Source organism: Macaca mulatta, chromosome 5 (genome assembly GCF_049350105.2).
Source record: "Macaca mulatta isolate MMU2019108-1 chromosome 5, T2T-MMU8v2.0, whole genome shotgun sequence".
Lineage (NCBI taxonomy): Eukaryota > Metazoa > Chordata > Mammalia > Primates > Cercopithecidae > Macaca > Macaca mulatta.
The window spans coordinates 80,230,425-80,251,652 of NC_133410.1; the positions used below are offsets into that span (position 1 = coordinate 80,230,425).

The following is a 21,228-nucleotide window of genomic DNA, read 5'->3' on the forward strand; positions in this document are numbered from 1 at the left end:
ACTTTCATAGTAGAAATTTGAAATATTTACACACCACCATTATAGTAATGGCATATTTTGAATTTGAATTATTTACCTCTACCAGTGAGTTTTATACTTTGATATGTTTTTGTGATAGTAATTGTCCTTTTACTTCCAGTTGAAGAACTTTCCTAAGCATTTCTTGTGAGGCTGGTTTAGTAATGATGAATTCCCTCAGCTTTTGCTTATCTGGGGAAAATTTTATTTCTCCTTCATTGCTGAAGGAAAGCTTTGCTGGGTATAGTATTCTTTGCTAACAGGTTTTTTTTTTTTTCCATTTCTTTCCTTTCAGCACTTTGAACATATCATCCCATTAGCTTCTTGCCTGCAAGGTTTCTGTTTAGAAATTCACTGGTAATCTAACGGGGATTCCCTTATATGTCACTTGATTCTTTTCTTTTGTTGCTTTTACAATTGTTTTTGTTTTCGTAGTGTGCCTTGTTTAGGTCCTTTTCAGACTGAACCTTTTTGGGGACTTTGTATCATGGATCTAGATGAGCAAATCTTTGCTAATACTTCAGAGATTTTCAGTAATTATTTCATCAAATAAGCTTCTATGCTTTTCTCCATTGCTTATCCTTCTGGAATTACCATAATGAGAATATTTATATGCTGCATGCTACTCTACCCACAGGCTTTCTAAATTCTTTTTCAATATTTTTTCTTTTGTTTCCTCTGACTGATTTATTTCAAAAGAACTGTCTTCAAGCTCACAGATTCTTTCTTCTGCTTGATCTGGTCTGCTATTGAAGTTCTCAATTATTTCTTTACATTTTTTATATTTTATTATTATTTTAGAGACAGGGTCTTGCTGTGTTGCCCAGGCTGGTCTTGAACTCTTGGGCTAAAGCAATCCTCCTGCCTTGGCCTCCCAAAGTGGTGGGATTGCAGGCATGACTTACCATGCCCAGCCCAATTATATTTTTTTAATTCTCTGCAGCTCCAAGATTTCTGTTTGGTCCTTTTTTATGATTTTTATCTCTGTTGAATTTCTAATTCAGATCATGAATTATTTTCTGGTTTAATTGAATTGTCTATTTGTATTCTCTTTTATCTTGCTAAGTCTCTTTAAGATTATTATTTTGAATTTCTTTTTAGGCAATTCATAAATTTCCATTGTTTTTGGAAGTCAATTATTGGAGAACAATTGTGTTCCTTTGGTGGTGTCATGTTTACTTGCTTTTTAAATGTTTTTGTGTCCCTATGGTGATGTCTGTGTATCTGGTAGAATGGTTGTCTCTTCCCAATTTATAAGTGGCTTTTGTAGGGAAAGACTTTCACCTGCGGGTTAGTTTTAGGGTGTTACTTGTGCAGGGTGCATTGACTCTGGTTCTGGGTGGGTACAGACTCTCTGTGTAGCTTCTTCAGCTGTGATCAGTGTGTCAGTGATGATTATAGGTGTCTCAGTGGCCTAGGCTGCAGGAGTTTTTGGCAACAGTGGTGGCACTGTAGGTTAGGATTCCCAGTGGTAAGGGTAGGGGTTTTTCTGTTCCTTTTTTTCCCACAGTTCGGAGAGTTAGCTGAGCGTATCCTTCTTGGTGCCAGGTCTGACATGGTCCACAGGCAGTGATAATAGTACTGCGTTCTAGGGCACAGGTGGTTGGAGTGGCTATCGAGCTGGGGTTCAGAGCTCAGTGTTTTGCTGAACTACTGTGACACCTGTGATGTGGGCACAGGTTCACTAACTGAAGCACAGTTAGATGAAGCTCTCCCACAAAGTTGGGGATTGAGTCTGAGGCACTCCCCAGTAGCTTAGACCTAGGGGACAGGTTTATGTCTGTGACTCTGGTCCTAGGGATCAGGGCACAGAGCTGGCATGGCACCAGGGAAGAAGGGGTGTTCTAGAAGGTCAGACCCTGGGGAGCAGAGCACATCTGAAATTTGGATTCCAGAGCCAACAGGGCACAGTAGCTACCCAGGCACTAGGAGAGAGAGAATACCACATAGTGGTGACTCTGGACTCTGGGATGCTGGGACGTGGTAGTGACATCGGCTCTGTGAGGCCAAGTGCAGTAGCACCAAGGGCCCAGGAATGGGGGCACACAACCGTGGCTGTGTTTCAGAGTTCAAGGAGCAGGGCAACAATGACTCAACTTCACAGAGAGGCAGGGTACTTCAACAGCTCAGACTTCAAAGGGCTAGTCCACATCCAGGGAGGCAGGGTGCTGTGACTGTTTGGCCCAGAGGGGGGTGCCACAGCTCAGCCAAAGCTCTATTTCCCTTGGGACAGGGTACCACATTTTCTCAGGTGCCTGGGAGCATAGCTGCTCTGCTGGTCCAGGGCCTTGGTTTCCTTTATCAGCTAGGGAGCATGGGGTATATGACTGCTCTGCTGTGCGGGAGCTCCAGGTCCTTGGGGAGTGAGGTACTGGGAGATGGTGGACCTCTAGTGGGACCAGGTTCTAGGTCCCAAAGGGTGGGATGCTGGGGGGCCCTGTGGTTTTGCTGAAGTCTGGATTCCAGTCCTTGGGGGTTAGAACATATACCTACTCTGCTGGACTAGGATTTTGTGTCCCTGAGAGGCTGGGTGCTGTATCAGCTTAGGCACCAGGGTACATGGCTGCTCCACTAGGCTGAAGCTCAGATTTCTGGGGGTCAAGGCACCAGATTGGCTCAGGTGCCAGGAGTGTGGGTATTCCCCTGGGCGAGGCTCTTAGTAGCCTGGGAATGGGGCACACACCGCAGGAGCTGGGATCCAGGAGATGGAGTGCCCCTTAGGGAGCTTTACTTCAGCGGGGTGCAAGCTTCAGTGGTTTGGCTAGGGAATGCTCTGCTTCTGTGTATGTGAATATGGTACAGTGATGGCAAAGCCTCAGGGATGATGGGATGCAGTGGCTACTCTTCCCCCAGAGAAGGATGCACTCTAGTAGAGGCTCTAGTTTCAAGATGGTACTGTGCAAAGCATCTTGGGCCACAGGGTTGTGGGGAGGTGGTGGGTGGCGGGACAGAATGTGGGTTCTTTTTCTGAAGTAGTACAGCCATGTGACCTCCAGGAAGCTCCCTAACTGGGTTCATGACCTGTGAGGACTGCAGTGTTCTCTGGTAGCAAAGATTGCAGGTATCTACAGTGGTGATAGGGGCTGCTGGAGGCCTCCAGCTTACCCTTTCCCCTCAAGGAAAAGACCATTCTGGTTCTGAGCAGATCCCAGCCAGGGGAATGGGGAGGTGAAGGCAAGGTGTTTCTTTATGTGCCATCCTCTGAGTTTTTGTGCCCCACATGGTTTCCACCACTCCCTTGCTGTACTGTACTTCAGCATTCTCCTTTAGTCATTCTGCTTGAATTTTAGTTGTTTTTTTTTTTTTTTTTAATCGTTTTGGTTCTTTTTTGTCGGGGAGATGAACATTAGGCAACTCTAGTCAGCCATCTTGCTTATCAGTTTCTTAAATTTTCTCAATATAAGGGATTCTCAACATGATAACATGGCTAGCAGCTTTTAAATCCTGAGAGAATGATATGGGGAGAAGGCCCATGGCTGTAGGTGGGAATTTATTTAGAGGTACCCTTAAGAGCAGAAATTCCTTTCCAAGTCAGAGTGGATCCACCAAGAAAATGGTTTCCCTGGCGGCCTGGTAATTTGCCCCTGCAAAACAGAGGTAATCTACCTATTATCTGCCGTGCTATCTGCTGAGTTTATAAATGTTGAGGCACTGTTTAAATTAGCCTCAAGAAGGCTGCATTTCCAAAGAAAGCTAAACTGTAAATGTTTCTGGTGGTTTTATATTTCACTGTTTTGTATAACTTCGGAGAGAGCTATTTATTTTCTGTTCATGACTCCGGATCCTGCAGCAGTTGTACCTTATTCCATAGTGGCCTTGAAATAGATTTTTCAGCAGATTTCTGAATTTTAAACCCATTTGATTGAATTGATTCATATAATTAAAGTGCTCTTTTCACATTAATTTCTTATTCTACCTTTGTAATGCTGTAGAGCTAAAAAAATTGTGTAACAAGAAACCTATACTACTGAAAGGATGTCCCGGAAAACCTTCAATATTTATGGTGCTATTAAAATGGACATCAATTCCCAGCTGGGCTTTATCCAACTTTCACTCTACAGTTGGCTGTATATATAGTCCTCCAAATCCCTGTGGGAGAAGATTTATAATTCCTTCCCTCTTCCCCCTTTAATAAGTTGTTTCAGTATCTGATAGTCATTATGAGCAGGATTTTTTTTCTTATGGCTGACTTAAATATGCATGTTAACCATATTTCTTTCTCATTTAAACCCCATTGAGGTAAGAAGTAAAGAGTTATTATTTCTCTTCTATTTCTTTATCTGTTGAAAGACAATGCTTTGTGCGTTGTACAAATAGTGATAGTAATAAAGTCAAATTTCCCAGAGAAAAAGATACATCCGTCTGTTGTACATGAGACATATTGTTTTGTGTCAGAACATAGACAATATTTCAAAAGTTATACTAGCACAAGCTTCTAGAAAATTCAGATGACAACATATATAAAATAAAAAATGAATGTACACTTCCTCTCTTCCCTGCCCCCACCATCCTGTTCTTCAAAGTAACCTTTTTTCTTAAATTAGTGTCTTGCCTTTCCAACTTTTTTCTATATAATAAGGTAAGAAAATAAGTAGATAAACAAATAAACAAACAATAAAAAAAGGTGCATATTAATAGTATGGCAATGTGGCAATGTGGTTTCTCTTGTGATTTTTTTTTTCTTTCACTCATTAGACTTTTGTCTACCCAGCATAAAATACCATGAAGGAAACTTCTCAGTCATACATTACATTATGCATGTAATGCGTCATTACATGCATATTTTAAAATTATTTTAAGTTATGTTAAAGCAAATGTAACTGGCCAACATGGTGAAACCCTGTCTCTACTAAAAAAAAAAAAATACAAAAATTAGCTGGGTGTGGTGGTGGGCACCTGTAATCCCAGCTTCTTGGGAGGCTGAGGCATGAGAATCACTTGAACCTGGGAGGCGGAGGTTGCAGTGAGCTGAGATTGCACCATTGCACTCCAGCCTGGCTACAAACTGAGACTCTGCCTTAAAAAAAAAAAAGTAAAATGTGTGAGGATATTGGTACAACCATGGAAAACTGACAGTATCAAGGAAAACTGATATTCACCCACCCAATAGTTCCATACCTGTGTATATATCCAATAGAAACAAATGATTATGTCCACTGAAAGGCATGTCTTAGAATGTTCATAGCATCAGTATTTATGATGGCCCCAGACTCTAAAACCTAAATATGTTTTAACAGTAGAATTGATTAAAAAAAACCTGTTATGGTCATATAGAGTAGTAAAACACAGAAACAAACAAACAAACAAAAAAAATGAGATTTTGAAACAAAAGAAGCCAGACAAGAAAAAATACATTATGTAGGATTCCATTTATATTAAGTTTAAAACTAGACAAAAAATGGTCTGTTGTGTTTACCTTTAGGAGGAGATTATCAACTGGGTAAGTATACAAGGGAGTCTTCTAGAGTGCTTGACATATTCTATACCTTGCTCTGGTTGGTGAGTACATGGATATATACATACGTAAAAATTATTTGAACCGTATACTTAAGGTTCATGTGCTTTATGTAGGTTATACTCCTCACTATTCACCTCTATTATCCCTGAGGCTTCTGAGGCTGGAGTAGCTCATGCTTTTTCTTCTGGGCAGGTAGCTCCTTCTGTGGTCAGAGCCCTTTCACATATTCCAAGCAAAGCCTCTTATGGAGGTGGGAGATGATTTTTGTTGTTTGTTTTCCTCCATAAATTCATACTCATCCATCACTCTTTCACTATCTAGAAATTTGTACTTCATTAAATTAAAAAAAAAACCACACATGATGATAGTTTTACTATATTTAAAAAAACAGAGTTCAATTATTGCTGAATTTACTTGAATATTATCATTTCTGTTGTTTTTTCATTTCCTGGTATAGCTAAGCACCGTTATGTCTTTTAGCTGGAAATTTTGTTCAGCTGAAATTCTAATATGTATAGATATATAAAATCTTTTTTATTTGGGTATGGGATTTCTTTTTAGGCTAATAAAAATGTTTTGAAATTATATCACACTGATGGTTGTACAACTCTATGAATATACCAAAAATCACTGAATTGTATACTTTAAGGGGGGAATTTTATAGTATGTAAGTTATCTCTCAATAAAGCTGTTTTAAAAAAGGCCCTTGGATATTAAAGATATCATTGTGAAAATAAAATATTTAGCCAAAAACTTCAGCCAGTAGTTTAAAGATAAATCAAGAAAATCTCCTAAAATGTAGGAACAATGGAGAGAGAAGAGAATATAGAAAGAAATGTAGAAGAAAAGATCAGAGAAAAGACAAGCATACAGAAGCAATCTAGAAGGCCCATGAACTATTAATAGTTTCAAAAGACAGAGAGCAATTAGCATGAAAGAATGTGAAACTTTCCCAAAATACAGAAGGAAACTGTATTCAAATTAAATAGGTTTACTGAGAAGCAAGTAGAAAGAATTAAAAAACCTCATAACAAACCTGTACCTCTACCCTGAACCTAAAATAAAAGTTTGAAAAAGCTCTAAATTAGACACAATCACTGTGAATCTTCAAAGTACAGGAGAATGGAATTGTTATACAGTTTATTGTGTTATAAACACTACTGATTGATTTTGAACTTTTAGAATCAAACTACAGAAAAAGCACCAAATACTTTAGTAAAACCATAATTTATTATGGTTATGGAATGAAATAGAAATGCTATCAATCTTGACCAGGAAAAATACAAATACTGATAATTTAAAAGGTGAAAGAGGGAAAGAAGAAATAAAGAGAAGGGCAAGGGACTTAATATCCTCTGCTAAGAACATGGACAGCTATAAGATCTTGCTGAGTTGACAGAACAAAACAGAAAGCTAAAATAGATAATGTGAGTTCCAGAGATAACCAACAGGTGAGGGGAAAAGGTGTTGAAATCTTTTGTCTGCTTATAGACTATTTCAGTGATCTTCTTGAGTGCATTTCTACCCCTTTTTATTCCTTTTTATCATTCTGATGCATCTCCTGCGGAGCCAATATAAACACATGTGCTCAGGGTAGCCTCTTGTCTTTTGCACATTATTTACGGAACTCGTAAGCCATCTGGCATACTCAAGATTCTGTTTCTCTTGTGTCAGCTGTTGAATTAACATTTGAAGTTTTCTTTCATGGTGCTGTACTAACCAATAGTTTAATCTTAGTAAAGTTCCACCCCTGTCTATATATCAGCAGGGGTATTTTTTGCTATGATATATATGCATTTCTGAAAAACTTGGGTTTTGCATCACATACTAGGAATCAGGGCTCGTGGTATCAGCAGGAGCCCATTCAAAAATCTATGCAACCTTGTAATCAGAGCACTTACAAAAACATTAAGACTCTTGATAAAAATATTAGCACAGTTAAAAAGACATGCTAAATTTCTATAAATCAGTGTTACAGCATATATGGAACTTTATGTGAGCAAAAGAGTTTACAGTAGCTCATTGGAAGGTGTAAGAGGAGTTGAGGTTGTTTAGGAAGTCAAAAGCAAAATGCATTGGAGATCAGGTCGAATCAAACAGGAATCACTTTCAAAACAGGGCGCATGGCCAGCAGAGCCAAGATGATGAATGGGTGCTTCATAGGGTACTCAATTCCTCTTGTAGCTTGGTGTGTTCAGTTGTGCTCATTTACTTTGTGTTTAGCTGCCATCTTTGGTAGCACAAAATATTAAAATAATGGGGAAAAAATCTCACATGAACAGATGTGAGTTTTGAATAATATTGACATAATTCCTGTTTGCCAGTTGTGTATGATCTAATAAACCAGAGTTTTAGCAGAATATATTATATTTAAGTATTCTAATATACATTGCCTTTATTATATTAGAAAATGATTGAAAAGGAGAAAAATGAAATGCTGACGTTAGATTTCTAAGAATGCATGTCTTAAAACATATACATCTGTTTATTCAAATTCTACCCACTGGATTTGCATTCATCTTTGCAGAATTGAATGAATAAAAAACAGGCAATGACGATATGACTGTTTCTTATGTCAAGGGTTTTACAATTTTTTATTTGCTAAATATGCTATTCTAGACAAAATTTCATTCTTTTTTTTTTTTTTTTTTTTTTTTTTTTTTTTTTTTTTTTTTTAGACAGAGTTTTCCTCTGTCGCCCAGGCTGGAGTGCAATGGTACAATCTTGGCTCACTGCAACCTCTTTCTCCTGGGCTCAGACAATTCTCGTGCCTTAGTCTCCTGAGTAGCTGGGATTACAGGCATATGATACTGTGTCTGGCTAATTTTTGGACTTCCAGTAGAGATGGGGTTTCACCATGTTGGCCAGACTTGTCTCAAACTCCTGGCCTCAAGTAATATGCCTGCCTCAACCTCCCAAAGTGCTGGGATTACAGGGGTGAGCCACCGCGCCCGGCCTCTAGACAAAATTTTATGTTGGTTGCTTTTTCCCATCATAACAGTTTTGCCATTAAATCAAGTCTGACAGAATGACTATGATAAAATAGTCATTGTTTTAAGAGTGCCAATAAAGAATTATATATGTGTAAATATTTTAAATATATTTTACCTGCCAGAAAACAGATTGAGAAATCTATAATTTGGCAAATATGTGCAGTAATTGGAAGAATAGCTTCTGATGTGGTTAGGCTTTGTGTCCCCACCCAAATCTCATTTTAAATTGTAATCCCCATAATCCCCAGGGAGAGACCAGGTGGAGGTAATTGTATCATGGGGGCAGTTTTCCCAATGCTGTACTGGTGATAGTGAGTGAGTTCTCACAAGATATGGTTTTATAAGGGGCTGTTGCCTCTTTGCTACTCATTTTCCTCTCTCCTCCCACCTTGTGAAGGTGGACATGTTTGCTTTTCTTCTGCCATGATTGTAAGTTTCCTGAGCCCTCCTCAGTCATGCAGAACTGTGAGACCATTAAACCTCTTTCCTTTATAAATTACCTAGTCTCGGGTATTTCTTTATAGCAGTGTGAGAATGGACTAATACAGCTTCATAATGCATTTGAATTCAGTTGAATTCAATATTGTAAGAATCACAGAGAATATTGACATAATATTAAATCCTTTTGTTTTCTAAATCTGTAACCTTTTACCCGAGATAAATTGATATTTTAATAACAGTTTTGAAAATGTATAGAATTGATGTTTGATGAAGTTTTGTGTTTTTCTCTTGGCTAAATTGAAACCAAAAGCTTGTTTCTCTTTCTTAAAAGTGAAATAAGGGCTAGGTATGGTGGCTTACACCTGTAATCCCAGCACTTTGGGAGGTGGGAGGATTGCTTGAGGCCAGGAGTTTGATACTAACCTGGGCAACATAACGAGACCTTGCATCTGTAAAGAAAAAAAAGAAGAAGAAAAAGAAAGCCTAACTGAAAATCACATTTCAAAAAGTTGCTATATATTTATACAGTCTTAATATGAAATAACCTTTGTTTTATGGCTTTTAAAATGTGTTGTAAAGCCTTGTGGGTTGACATTTTTAGATAACCATGTATATCTGTCTGTCAAGGGTTTTGTTGTTTTTGTAAGGTGAAGTATGAATAAATGTTCTGTCCATTATTTTTCTTTTTTTTTTTTTTTTTTTTTTTGAGACGGAGTCTCACGCTGTTGCCCAGGCTGGAGTGCAGTGGCGCGATCTCGGCTCACTGCAAGCTCCGCCTCCCGGGTTCCCGCCATTCTCCTGCCTCAGCCTCCTGAGTAGCTGGGACTACAGGCGCCCGCCACCGCGCCCGGCTAATTTTTTGTATTTTTAGTAGAGACGGGGTTTCACTGTGGTCTCGATCTCCTGACCTTGTGATCCGCCCGCCTCGGCCTCCCAAAGTGCTGGGATTACAGGCTTGAGCCACCGCGCCCGGCCCTACTGTCCATTATTTTTCAACACTTGTCTAGTTGCTTGCTGTTTTAGTTTATATAAACCAAGAAATTTTACTTCAGTGGTTAGTCAATTAGTTGATTTCCATTTGCTTTTGGTAAGGTTATGGTAAATTTAAAATTTTTTAAAATGTCACTGGCCTTTTTTTTTTTGGAGCATCTGTGTGAATTACTTTTTTTGTTAAGTTCCAGTTAGCCTCTCAGGGATTTTTAGGAAAAAGAAAATCTGCTGTCATGATTTATACCTAACAAAGGATTAGTGGCATGAGTGTGTAAAAACGGACATACAAAGGGGAATAGAACAGAGTAGAAAAGGTGAATAACTACTAAATCCACAAGGAATACGAGGTAGTGTGGTGTTGATATTTTCTATTAGGAGATATACTCATTTGTTCCTTTAGATCACATGCCTTATATGAGAAGGTGACGTTACATAAAGATGGTAGCTGAGTCTGGGTCTCAGCTAGGAAATGCTGATTGGATAAAAAATTTGACTTTTATTTTATTTTATTTTTTTTGAGATGGAGGCTCGCTCTGTCACCCAGGCTGGGGTGCGGTGACACGATCTCGGCTCACTGCAACTGCCACTTCCCAGGTTCAAGTGATTCTTCTGCCTCAGCCTCCTGGGTAGCTGGGACTACAAGTGAGCACCACCATGCCCAGCTAACTTTTCTATTTCTTTCTTTTCTATTTATTTATTATTTATTTATTTTTTTTGAGACGGAGTCTCACTCTGCCTGCCAGGCTGGAGTGTAGTGGTGCGAACTCGGCTCACTGCAACCTCCACCCCCCGGGTTGAAGTGATTCTCCTGCCTCAGCCTCCCCAGTAGTTGGGACTACAGGCACCCACCACCATGCCTGGCTAATTTTTGAATTTTTAGTAGAGTCGGGATTTCACCATGTTGGTCAGGCTGGTCTCCAACTCTGGACCTCAAGTGATCCACCCGCCTCAGCCTCCCAAAGTGCTGGGATTACAGGCGTGAGCCACTGCGCCTGGCGAGGACTGTGTTTTTTTTTGTTTGTTTGTTTTTTGAGATGGAGTCTGCTTCTGTCACTCAGGCTGGAGTGCAGTGGCCCGATCTCGGCTCACTGCAAGCTTCACCTCCCAGGTTCACGCCATTCTCCTGCCTCAGCCTCCCGAGTAGCTGGGACTACAGGTGCCTACCATCAAGCCCGGCTAATTTTTTTGTATTTTTAGTACAGATGGGGTTTCACCGTGTTAGCTAGGATGGTCTCGATCTCCTGACCTCGTGATCCGCCCGCCTTGGCCTCCCAAACCCAAAGTGTTGGGATTACAGGCATGAGCCACCGTGCCAGGCCTGGACTGTGTTTTTTAATCGAAGACACTTTTATCTTTAAAATGAACGTATGGTTATTACAACAGAAATCTAAGCCGATCCTCTGATGGCTTCCTCTGGTGATTCCCATTTCCTGGAGTCTCTCTAAAACATAGTTACAGTACAAATGAACTGTATATATTTTGAATCTATTTAATTCCTCTTCTTTCAGTTGAGGAGATGGAGTTAGAGAGGTAGGCAGTTTTCATATCATGTAGAGCCTTTCACACCTTCAAGATATTTTGTATTTTTCTTTAGCAGTGCTTATCATGATTAGGTAACTCTTTGTATGGTCAATAAATGAATGTTTGTCTTGACAGACTAAGTTCTGTGTGTTTAGGAGCCACACTGCCATCACCTGCAGTACAGTGTTTATATAAATAAATGGAGCTCATGGCAATTTCTTAAGTTTCTTAAGTTTGAAACCATTTTGTCTGAAAATTTGTTTAATATAATAGGTGTCAGAGAATATCATTTCTTAAAAATGTTAATCATTTGCACAAAAGGTCCCCATCCCTTAAGAGAGAATGACACGTAAGATGCTGAATTAATTAGGAGATCATCTTTATTTGTTGGCTACAAATGTAGGGATTTTTGTCTGGATTTGTTCACGGATTTATTCCTGGAAACAGGAATAGTGCCTGTTACAGAAATATATATTGAATCAATGAATCAATAAAAGTGCATGACGTTCACAACTCAGTAATAAGAAAACAAATAACCTAATTAAAAAATGAGCAAAAGATTTGACCAGCCACTTCAGCAAAATAGATATAGGATGGCAAAAAACACACGTGAAAAGGTGCTTAACATCATTAGTCATTAGGAAAATGAAATTTAAAACCACAATGAGATACTGCTACACATCTGTTAGAATGGCTAAAATAAAAATAGCTGACAAAACCAAGTGTTGGTGAAGTTGTAAAACAACTAAAACTCTCATATGTTGCTGGTGGTACAGCCCACTTTGGAAATCAGTTTGCCAAATTCTTATAAAATTAAACATGCACTTAAACTAAATACTGCATGTTCTCACTTACAAGTGGGAGATAAATGATGGGAACACATGGACACAAAGAGAGGAACGGCTGATATTGGAGCTTACTTGAGGGTGGAGGGTAGGAGGAAGGAGAGGATCAGAAAAAATAACTAGTAGGTACTAGACATAGTACCTGGGTGACAAAATATTCTGTACCACAAATCCCCATGACATGAGTTTACCTATATAACAAACCTGCACAGGTACCTCTAAACCTAAAATAAAAATTAAAAAAGTAACTAAATGGGACTATAAATGTAGATGTGGATCAGTACCAAGAAGTTTTTTTTTTTTTTTCCACAAACCCCTAAGTGTCTGATTTCCACTCAAGTCTTTTAAACTTGTTTTATGTTGCTGCGTAGCAGAGGTCTTTTATTTTCCACTTTTTAATGTACCTAAAAAGCATGAACCCTGCATTTCAATGGACTGTATCATATGCTTTTTTGCTAAAAAACTTTTTCATCAAACACAATTACATTGTTCAGTTTTGTTGTAAACTTAACATAAGATGCACTGTTGATTTGCTTTCTGATATATTTGAGAAGAGTGATAAAATAAAGCTTAAAAACTGAAAAAGAATTAAAAGTAAGCAGATACTTAGCATCTGACCTAGAAACCTACTCCTAGAAATTTGCCTACAGGAAAATGAGACATATGTATACACACACAAAAACCTGTACACAGATGTTTGTGAAGCCTTTATTCATAATTTCTAAAAAATTGAAAACAACCCAAATACTCATTAACTAGTGAATAGATAAATAAATGGCTAAACTATGATACATCCACACAATGAAATATCATTCAGCAAGAAAAAGAAAAAGCAGCAACATGGATGAATCTCAAATACATTATGATTCATCGAAAGAAACCAAACTCAAATGGCTACATACTATGTGATTCCATTTATATGACACTCTAGAAAGGCAAAACTGAGATGGAAATCAGATAAACACAGGTAAGGGTTCGTCAACCAACAGGGCTGGAATTGGGGAAAGTGAATGGACTACCAAGAAGGGGAGCTGTTTGGAATGATGGGAATGTTCTGTACTGTGACAGTAGTATCCAACCATATCCATTTGTCAATATTCATAGAACTGTACACTAGAAAAGGGTGAATGTTCCTGTATGTAGAAAATACCTTAATAAACCTGATAAAGAAATCAAAGTATTTATGAGGTCTTTTTTCTATGAGTACTTGAGCAAGCAAATTGTTAGCTTGCTGCTTTGAGAATCAGGAGCAAACCCATGCTTTACCAAGGGACTAAAGATACTCGTGAGACTCACTCTCCTACTTATCATTCCCACTGTTCTTTTTCTTTAAATGCTTACCCTGATAAACTGGTAATGAAGAACTTAAACATTCTTAATCTCTTCAAAAAATTAATGAAAAGATAGAAAGATATGTTGTAGGCATTTGAGTTTCATGTGGCGAGGTCTTTACTTTTAGCAAAAACCATTTATTAAGTAATATCTGCCATTTAGCACTGGGTAAGACATTGTGTTCTTAGCATGTCGGGCAGGGCTAGTAGACGCAGCACAAGCCTCGTTTGCTACCTCAAGGAGTTGCCATGAGAATCAGTAAAGGGTGTGTTTGTGTAAGCACTGTGTAAATTGCTAAATAAATGCAGGTGGTTTCATTGCCAAATATTTAAAAACCTCGGAATAACAAGCAAATAAACTTGGATTTCAGTATCAAAGAACAACCCACAAACATGGCGTGGGTGAAACATAGGAATGAATTACTTGGCTTACATCTATGTTTGGCCCCAGTGCCTTCTTGCCTGGTGGGGAGAATCTGGTGTCCAGGAGCTTTGCACATAGCATGGAGGAATGGCAGGAATGAAATTTCATAGACTGGAGAGTGGGAGGAGACTCAGTGGAAAGACTGCTACCGGCAAAACTTGGAGTTAGGGGCTCTGAAGGAGTGAATCCTCAACAGTTTGTGTGTTTGTAGATGTACATGTGTTTTATACAGTCTCTGTCCTTTTATGAAGTGGACTCTCTTGTTCTAAATGTAGGTGACCATTGTAGCAAATGTGCTGTTACCCACACCAAACTTTTCTTCTGATACCTCCTCTTCCAGTGGTTTTGCCGCCCTAGTTCTTGATACATTTTTGTTCCGTGTAACTGCTTTTATCCTCATGAATATTGTCATGAAGTCACTGATATCAGTGGCAAAGTTTTAGGTACAGTCATAACCTATTTCTCATCTTCTTTTATGTATATACACACACAATTAGAAATCATACCTTTTTCCCTCTTAGGTTGCTATGTCATATGTCATAAAGAGGTACTCCAAGTTGAGCTCAACAAATATTTATTTATATGACTTTATTTGAAAACTTATTTACAGAGTATTACATAATGATAAAATGAATTCTACTAGCAATATGACCTTGACCAGATCCTTAACTAACATCCCGGTTTCTTTACTTGCAAAATGCAACTATTAATAATAGTACCAATATTGCTCTTTTCACTATATAGTTGTAAGAATCACAATAGCTTAGGAAAGCTTGTAGTCAACTCTGATGTTCTGCCCAAATACAAAACAGTGGTATTATTAATGGAATCCTTCTCATTATTTGTACTATTCCCAGAAAGGGGTACACTGATAAATTCTTATGTTTTTCCAGGGAGAGTCACACCAGGACAGCTCATGTCCTATATTCAGCTCTTCAAGAACAACCTCAAAGCTCTAATGAATCACTGTGGGCTCCTCCAGCTTGGGCTGGCCACAGCTCAAACGTTGAAACACCCACAGACTGCCAAGTGGGACAACTTTCTCGCTTTTGAAAGACTCCTTCTTCAGGTATGTTGCTGTGGGTACTTCGTGGGATCTTAATAATTAATGTTTTGATTTCCAGGGAAAAACTTTGACATTTATTATAGCCTTAGTAATAAATCATATTGTTGACATGTGCCCTGCTTCATATTCTCTAAGTGCCCCCGAGTTAAAGTTCAAGTAGAAACTTTTTTCACACCTGTTTAAAAAAATATTTCGACAGTAATGTCTTTGGCTTCTTATTCAATACTAAGGATGTTTTTTGAGCATTGAACTAACCTCTGGAAACCTCTTTCAATTTTATGCCATTTGGACCTTTCTCGCTCTTCATGGTGTCTTTATTTGATCCTTGCTACTTTTTCTGTAGCATATTACTACTATTCACATTTCCTCTGACATTACCTAGTTTCTAGTCCTTAAGCAACACATAGCATGTGCCTTAAAATGGCGTTTAGTAAAAAATGAAGGAAGTGATCTCCATTTGTAGTGTTTATACAGATATTTGTATGTGGGATAGGAACTTTTCATGACTGATGAAATATTTTCATGGGAAACTTTTCAAAAAATATGTAGTATGTATTTTTTAAAATTATAAAGTAGTTTTTAAAATTATACAGTACTTTAAAAAGGGATAGAGGATTATAAAGCATAAATGTACTAAAACGATGAGTATCTGTAAACTTTCCACATAGACTCAATATGATTTATCATTATTTTCATATCTGTCATGGATCCTTTTTCATTAAAGAAATAAAACTAGAGATAAAGTTGAAGCATTCTTGATACTATATAACCATCTCTAATTTGATTTTCCTTTTTCTTTCCCTAGAGATAATTACAAGCTCAATTCGTTGTTTTTACATTTTTATTAAATATTTACTTTTTCATAAATAATATAGAGCATTTATGCTATAGGTTTTAATTTTACATAAGTGATGTTATACTATAAATATCCCTAAATAGCTTGCTTTTTTCTCTCAAGGTTCTATTTTTAAGATAATCCAAAGTGATGGGCTAGGTGCAGTGGCTCACGCCTATAATCCCAGCACTTTGGGAGGCTGAGATGGGCGGATCACTTGAGGTCAGGAGTTCGAGACCAGCCTGGCCAACATGGCAAAATCCTGTGTCTGCTGAAAATATAAAAATTAGCTGGGTGTGGTCGTGGTCATCTATACTCAGGAAGCTACTCGGGAGGCTTAGGCAGGAGAACTTCTTGAACCCGGGAGGTGGAGGTTGTATTGAGCTGAGATTGTGCCACTGCACTTAAACCTGGGTGACAGAGGGAGACTCCATCTCAAAAATAAATAAATAAATAAATAAATAAATAAATAAATAAAGTGATGTATGTAGATCTAGCTCATTCCTTTAAACCACATCATAAATATACAATTTATTTATGCAATCTGTACTGTTGTTTAGTTAGGCTGTTGCATTTGTGCCCGTGTGTGTGTGTGTGTGTGTGTGTGTGTGTGTGTGTGTGGTGTGTATGTATGTGAGATTAGGAAGAATTATGCAGTGAATACTCTGGAATATGTCTCCTGTTATATATTGTTGAGTTTACCAAAGATTGCCAAAAATGTTGAACCAGGTAAGGCTAAAAGCTGTGTCCTCTTCAGGATGTCAATGAGCTCCCTTCATTATCCCAGAATGTCTAAAATGTCACAAACATACATCAAGAGGCAGAAGAAGGAGCTTATTTCTTCATTATGTATTTTTCCTATCAAGGCAAAAAGAAAAAAAAAAACTTTCTGAATCCTTAGTGATGGCTATGAGCCTTACCTCAAAATATCTTGTTTTGTGAGATGATAATTTTTGTTTAAGGTGATTGGTTTTCTGTTATTTGGAGCCAAAATACACTCATCTTTTTCCCGTTAATATGTAATATACTAAGATCCCAAATAAAAGTGGTTTATTCCCAGTTTTTGGTTTGTTCTAGTTGTCAGTTTATCCATCCCAGTGCTTTTAAATCATATATTCAGTTTTATGCTTTTATTCATGAGTATTTTAAGGATTTTAATGCCATTATGAATTGAATTTTTAAAATTTAATTTTCCAGTTTATTGTTGGCATGTAGGAATATATTGACTTGTGAATAGTGATCATGGATCCAACACTTTGCATTTTGTGATGATACTTGTTTTCTTATTTCTGGTTGTTATTCATTGATTGTCCTGGGTCTTCTGTGTGGGCAAGAATATTATCTGTGAATAAAGTCAGTTTTGTTTCTTCGTTTCCACACTTGATACCAAGTGTCTTTCATAGTGCATTGACCAGGCATACTAGGCCCTTTTTCAGTAAGAGTCATGCTAACACGCATCTTCATCTTATTCCTGACTTTAAAGAAAATATTCCAAAAAGGTTTTGTTTTGTTTTTAATCAGACTGAGGAAGTTTCTTCCTAATCCTAGTTCGCTGTTTTTTTTTTTTTTTTTTTTTTTTTTTTTTTTTTTTTTTTTTTAGTGATGCATTAGTGTTGCATTTTGTTTAATGCAGATTACTAATTTTTTAAATGACTATATAGTTTTTCTCCCTTAATCTGTTAACGTGGTGAATTGTGTTTATAACTTTTTTAATGCTAAATAATCTTCATTGCATTCCTGGGATTAATTCAACTTGTTCTCACACACACATACACTCACACATGTAAACATATGCACACACACACATACAAATTGCTGGATTTAGTTTACTAATATTTTCCATAGAAATTTGCATTTATGGTCATAGGTGAAATTAGGATTTTTTTTTCTTTCTTTTTTTGAGACAGATCTTGCTCTGTCACCCAGGTTGGAGTGCAGTGGCGTGATCTCAGTTGACTGCAACCTCCACCTCCCGGGTTCAAGTGATTTTCCCATGTCAGCCTCCTGAATAGCTGGAATTACAGGTGTGTGCCGCCACGTCTAGCTAATTTTTGTATGTAGAGATGGGATTTCGCCACGTTGGCCATGCTGGTCTCAAACTTCTGACCTCAAGTGATCTGTCTGCCTTGGCCTCTCAAAGTGTTGGGATTATAGGCATGAGCCACTGCACCTGGCCTATATTTTTTTCTTTATTGTTCTGCCATGGTCTTGTTTTCCAAAAAAGATTATAACAGTTTGGTAAAGTCGATTAGGGTGAGTTTTCTTTATCTATTCTCTATTTGTTTAAAAAAGGAATTATCAGTTACTTAAAAGTAAAATATTTCCAAAAAATAACCTGGACCTATCGCTTTGTTGTTGATATTTATAATTATAATAATAATAATATAAGTAATAATAATCAAGTGATTCAAAACTATAATTTCTTCAGTTCTTTATCACTTTGATTTATCTTCTGTCAGAGATGATTTTAAATTACTCACAATGATTGTGAATTTACCAATTATACCATTTTAAAACATTTCTATCTCAATCACTGTCATTATGTCTGTCTTCATTAAAAACTATGAGCTCATATTGCTTTCATAGTTCTTTTTCTTCTTTTTCTGAGACAGGGTCTCACTCTGTCACCCAGATTGAGTGCAGTGGCATGATCACCACTCAGTGTAGCCTTGACATCCTGGACTCAAGTGATCCTCCCACCTTAGCCTCCTGAATACAGGAGTGCACTAGCACTCCTGGCTCATTTTTATTTTTTATTTTTTGTAGAAATGGGATCTTTCTATGTTGCCCAGGCTGGTCTCAAACTCCTAGACTCAAGTGCTCCTCCCACCTCAGCCTACCAAAATGTTGGGATTACAGGCGTGAGCCACTGCATCTGGTTTAATATCATAGCTCTAACCTAATAGCACATGTTTCATTCTAGTTTTCCCCCTTTCCATAGTTGTACCTCCCTTCTCTGACAGTGAGGAACTTATCTCCCATTATCCTCGACATATTTAATTACTTTATCAGTCCCCACTGTGTGTAACTAATCTTCCAGTAGAGCTGCTGCCCCGTGGCGTGGATGCCTCCTCACCTCACCTGGGCTCTCTCTTCCTGCTCCAGGTCATGGCCAAGCCCACACGGATGTTCTCTCTCACTTCATACAGAGGTACCCTTGTGGAAACCTCCCCATAGGGATGCTCTTCTACCTCTATTGAGCTCTGACATCTCTGTGCTGCCCCTACCTCTGCCTTCTTCATAGAGGCCCTCCTCAGGCCTCTCAGGTTCCAGCACCCCACACTAAGCCCACACTGTGGCTCCTAAGGCACAGATGCCCTCCTCATTCTGCAGGCTCTGACACTTTGTGCCGAGTCACTACCATTGCTACTGCCCTCTTTGGCCACCCTCACCTGCTTAGTGACCTACACTGCATCCTGGGATGTTGTTATCCCTCAACCTCCACCTGGATACCTTTCTCACCTGCTTTGGTTCTGACAACCCATGCAGGGCTGCTGCTGCATTCTCCCCTGTCCTCCAGCCTCCCTATCCCTTCGAGATGTCCTCTTTACTCCACTTGGGTCCTGGTAGTCGTGTGGACACCATCCTTACCTTGCTCAGGTTCTGATCCCCTGCCATGGATCCTCACTTCCACCACCTTCCACCTGGATGCCCTTTCCATCCCCTTGGATTCCAGCAACCCCTGCGAGACTCTCCCACCCCCATGCACTAATGCCCGCCTCACCTGGCTCTGGCTCTGACACCATGCCCTGGGCTACCATTGTCTCCCCTGTGGACACCCTCTTTATACTCATGGGCTCTGATAACCTGCCCAAAGCCACTATTGTGACCTCCTTCATTCCCCCTGCCCTACCGTATGGACAATCTCTTCACCCTGCTGCTGTCTATATCACATGTCCTCTAAAGTGAGCCCCACTACAAAATCTCATAAAATTGGTTCAAAACAAGGCTATGCAGAGATTTTCTCCTGAGAATGATAATCTTTCTAGATAAGCTTACTAAAGGTTTCTGAAGAAACTTGACATATTAATTCTAAGCTGCTTTTTATTTGTAATTAATATTTGGAATCTTTTGTTCCATATTAGACTCTTATTAGACTATTAGATGTGATCATGGTAATTGGTGTGGTTCTTTCAACAACTAAAGAAAGAGTTGAAACACTGAGGAACCCCAGGCATAGTGGTACACATCTGTAGTTTCAGGTACTCAGGAGGCTGAAGTAGGAGGATGACTCGAAGTCAGGAATTTGAGGCTGCAGTGGCCTGTGAATAGCCACTGCGCTCCAGCCTGGCAATATAGAGAGACCCCCTTGCCTCTGCCCAATCTCTTAAATAAATAAATGAGTAAGATTGGGGAAAAGAAGTAAACATTTAAAATACTAAAATCCTACTCCTAGCATAATTACATATCACCCTGACCAGTACTGTGTTCTCAGTCACTTCTGGGTCCTTACAAGTTAGGGTTTTAGCATAGGCGAATGTATAAACTGATCATCGGAATGCTCTTGGTTTATGAACGTGCTTACTTTACGTAGTATATACTCATCCATTAGTTTAACAAGTAATAATATATGGGCAGCTGCCCCTTTTACAGACTTTGGTTTGAAAATAGGGCATTTGTGTTTATTTTGAGCGTGAGGACAACCTTTCGTTTTTCCCCAAGGGCTTGAGAGCCACCAAGAAATTTCAGCTAATGTTGAGAATTGTTTATTTTTTGGGAGACTCATTTCCACCACTTTCTACCAGGCCTCCAACACTGAAATGTCAATGTTTACTTTATGGTAACGTTACTTTAAGTAACGTTATAGACAACCTTACTTAAAAAAAAGAAATCGGTCTTAGAAATCTATAATTAAAAATAGGTTACTGCATTTATTCTACTTACAGTGGTTTTGGTGATCTAACGACTAGTCAGCAAGAGACCTGAGGACTATTTGTAAGATTTATGTTGGACTTACACTCCTGGAAACAATAGATTTATACATTTAATTTCTAAAGATAATATTATATGCTCAAAAGAGAAACCTTTTTGAGTATTGTTGGGGAAAATCTAGTATTTGTTAGCAGTGAGTACAATTTGAAAAGCCGAAGGAGATAAAACATCTTCATGACTCCTTTTTTCTCTTGCTGGGTCCAATATCACAGACAGTGTTTTAGGCATTGAATACATGTGTGCTAGTTATAAAATAACTCTGATTTTGCTTCAAATTTAAAGTGTAGAAAAGAACAAGTTTAAACTGATCATGGATATGTTTATGATTCAAGTAGTGTTTTCACAAAGTAGCTTTGCCTTCTTTTAATTAAAGT

At 38.4% G+C, this 21,228-nt stretch overlaps 1 protein-coding gene across 6 annotated transcripts in view; it reads left to right on the forward strand.

Moving 5' to 3' along the window:
* Positions 1-21,228, forward strand: part of SCFD2 (sec1 family domain containing 2) — a 498,290-nt gene that overhangs the window by 94,749 nt on the left and 382,313 nt on the right. For all 6 annotated transcript variants that reach the window (XM_078001950.1, XM_078001951.1, XM_001091758.5 and 3 more), the window contains exon 4: positions 14,915-15,090. In XM_078001950.1, coding sequence (XP_077858076.1) covers positions 14,915-15,090 — 176 coding nt within the window. The remainder of the gene's footprint in view (positions 1-14,914; positions 15,091-21,228) is intronic.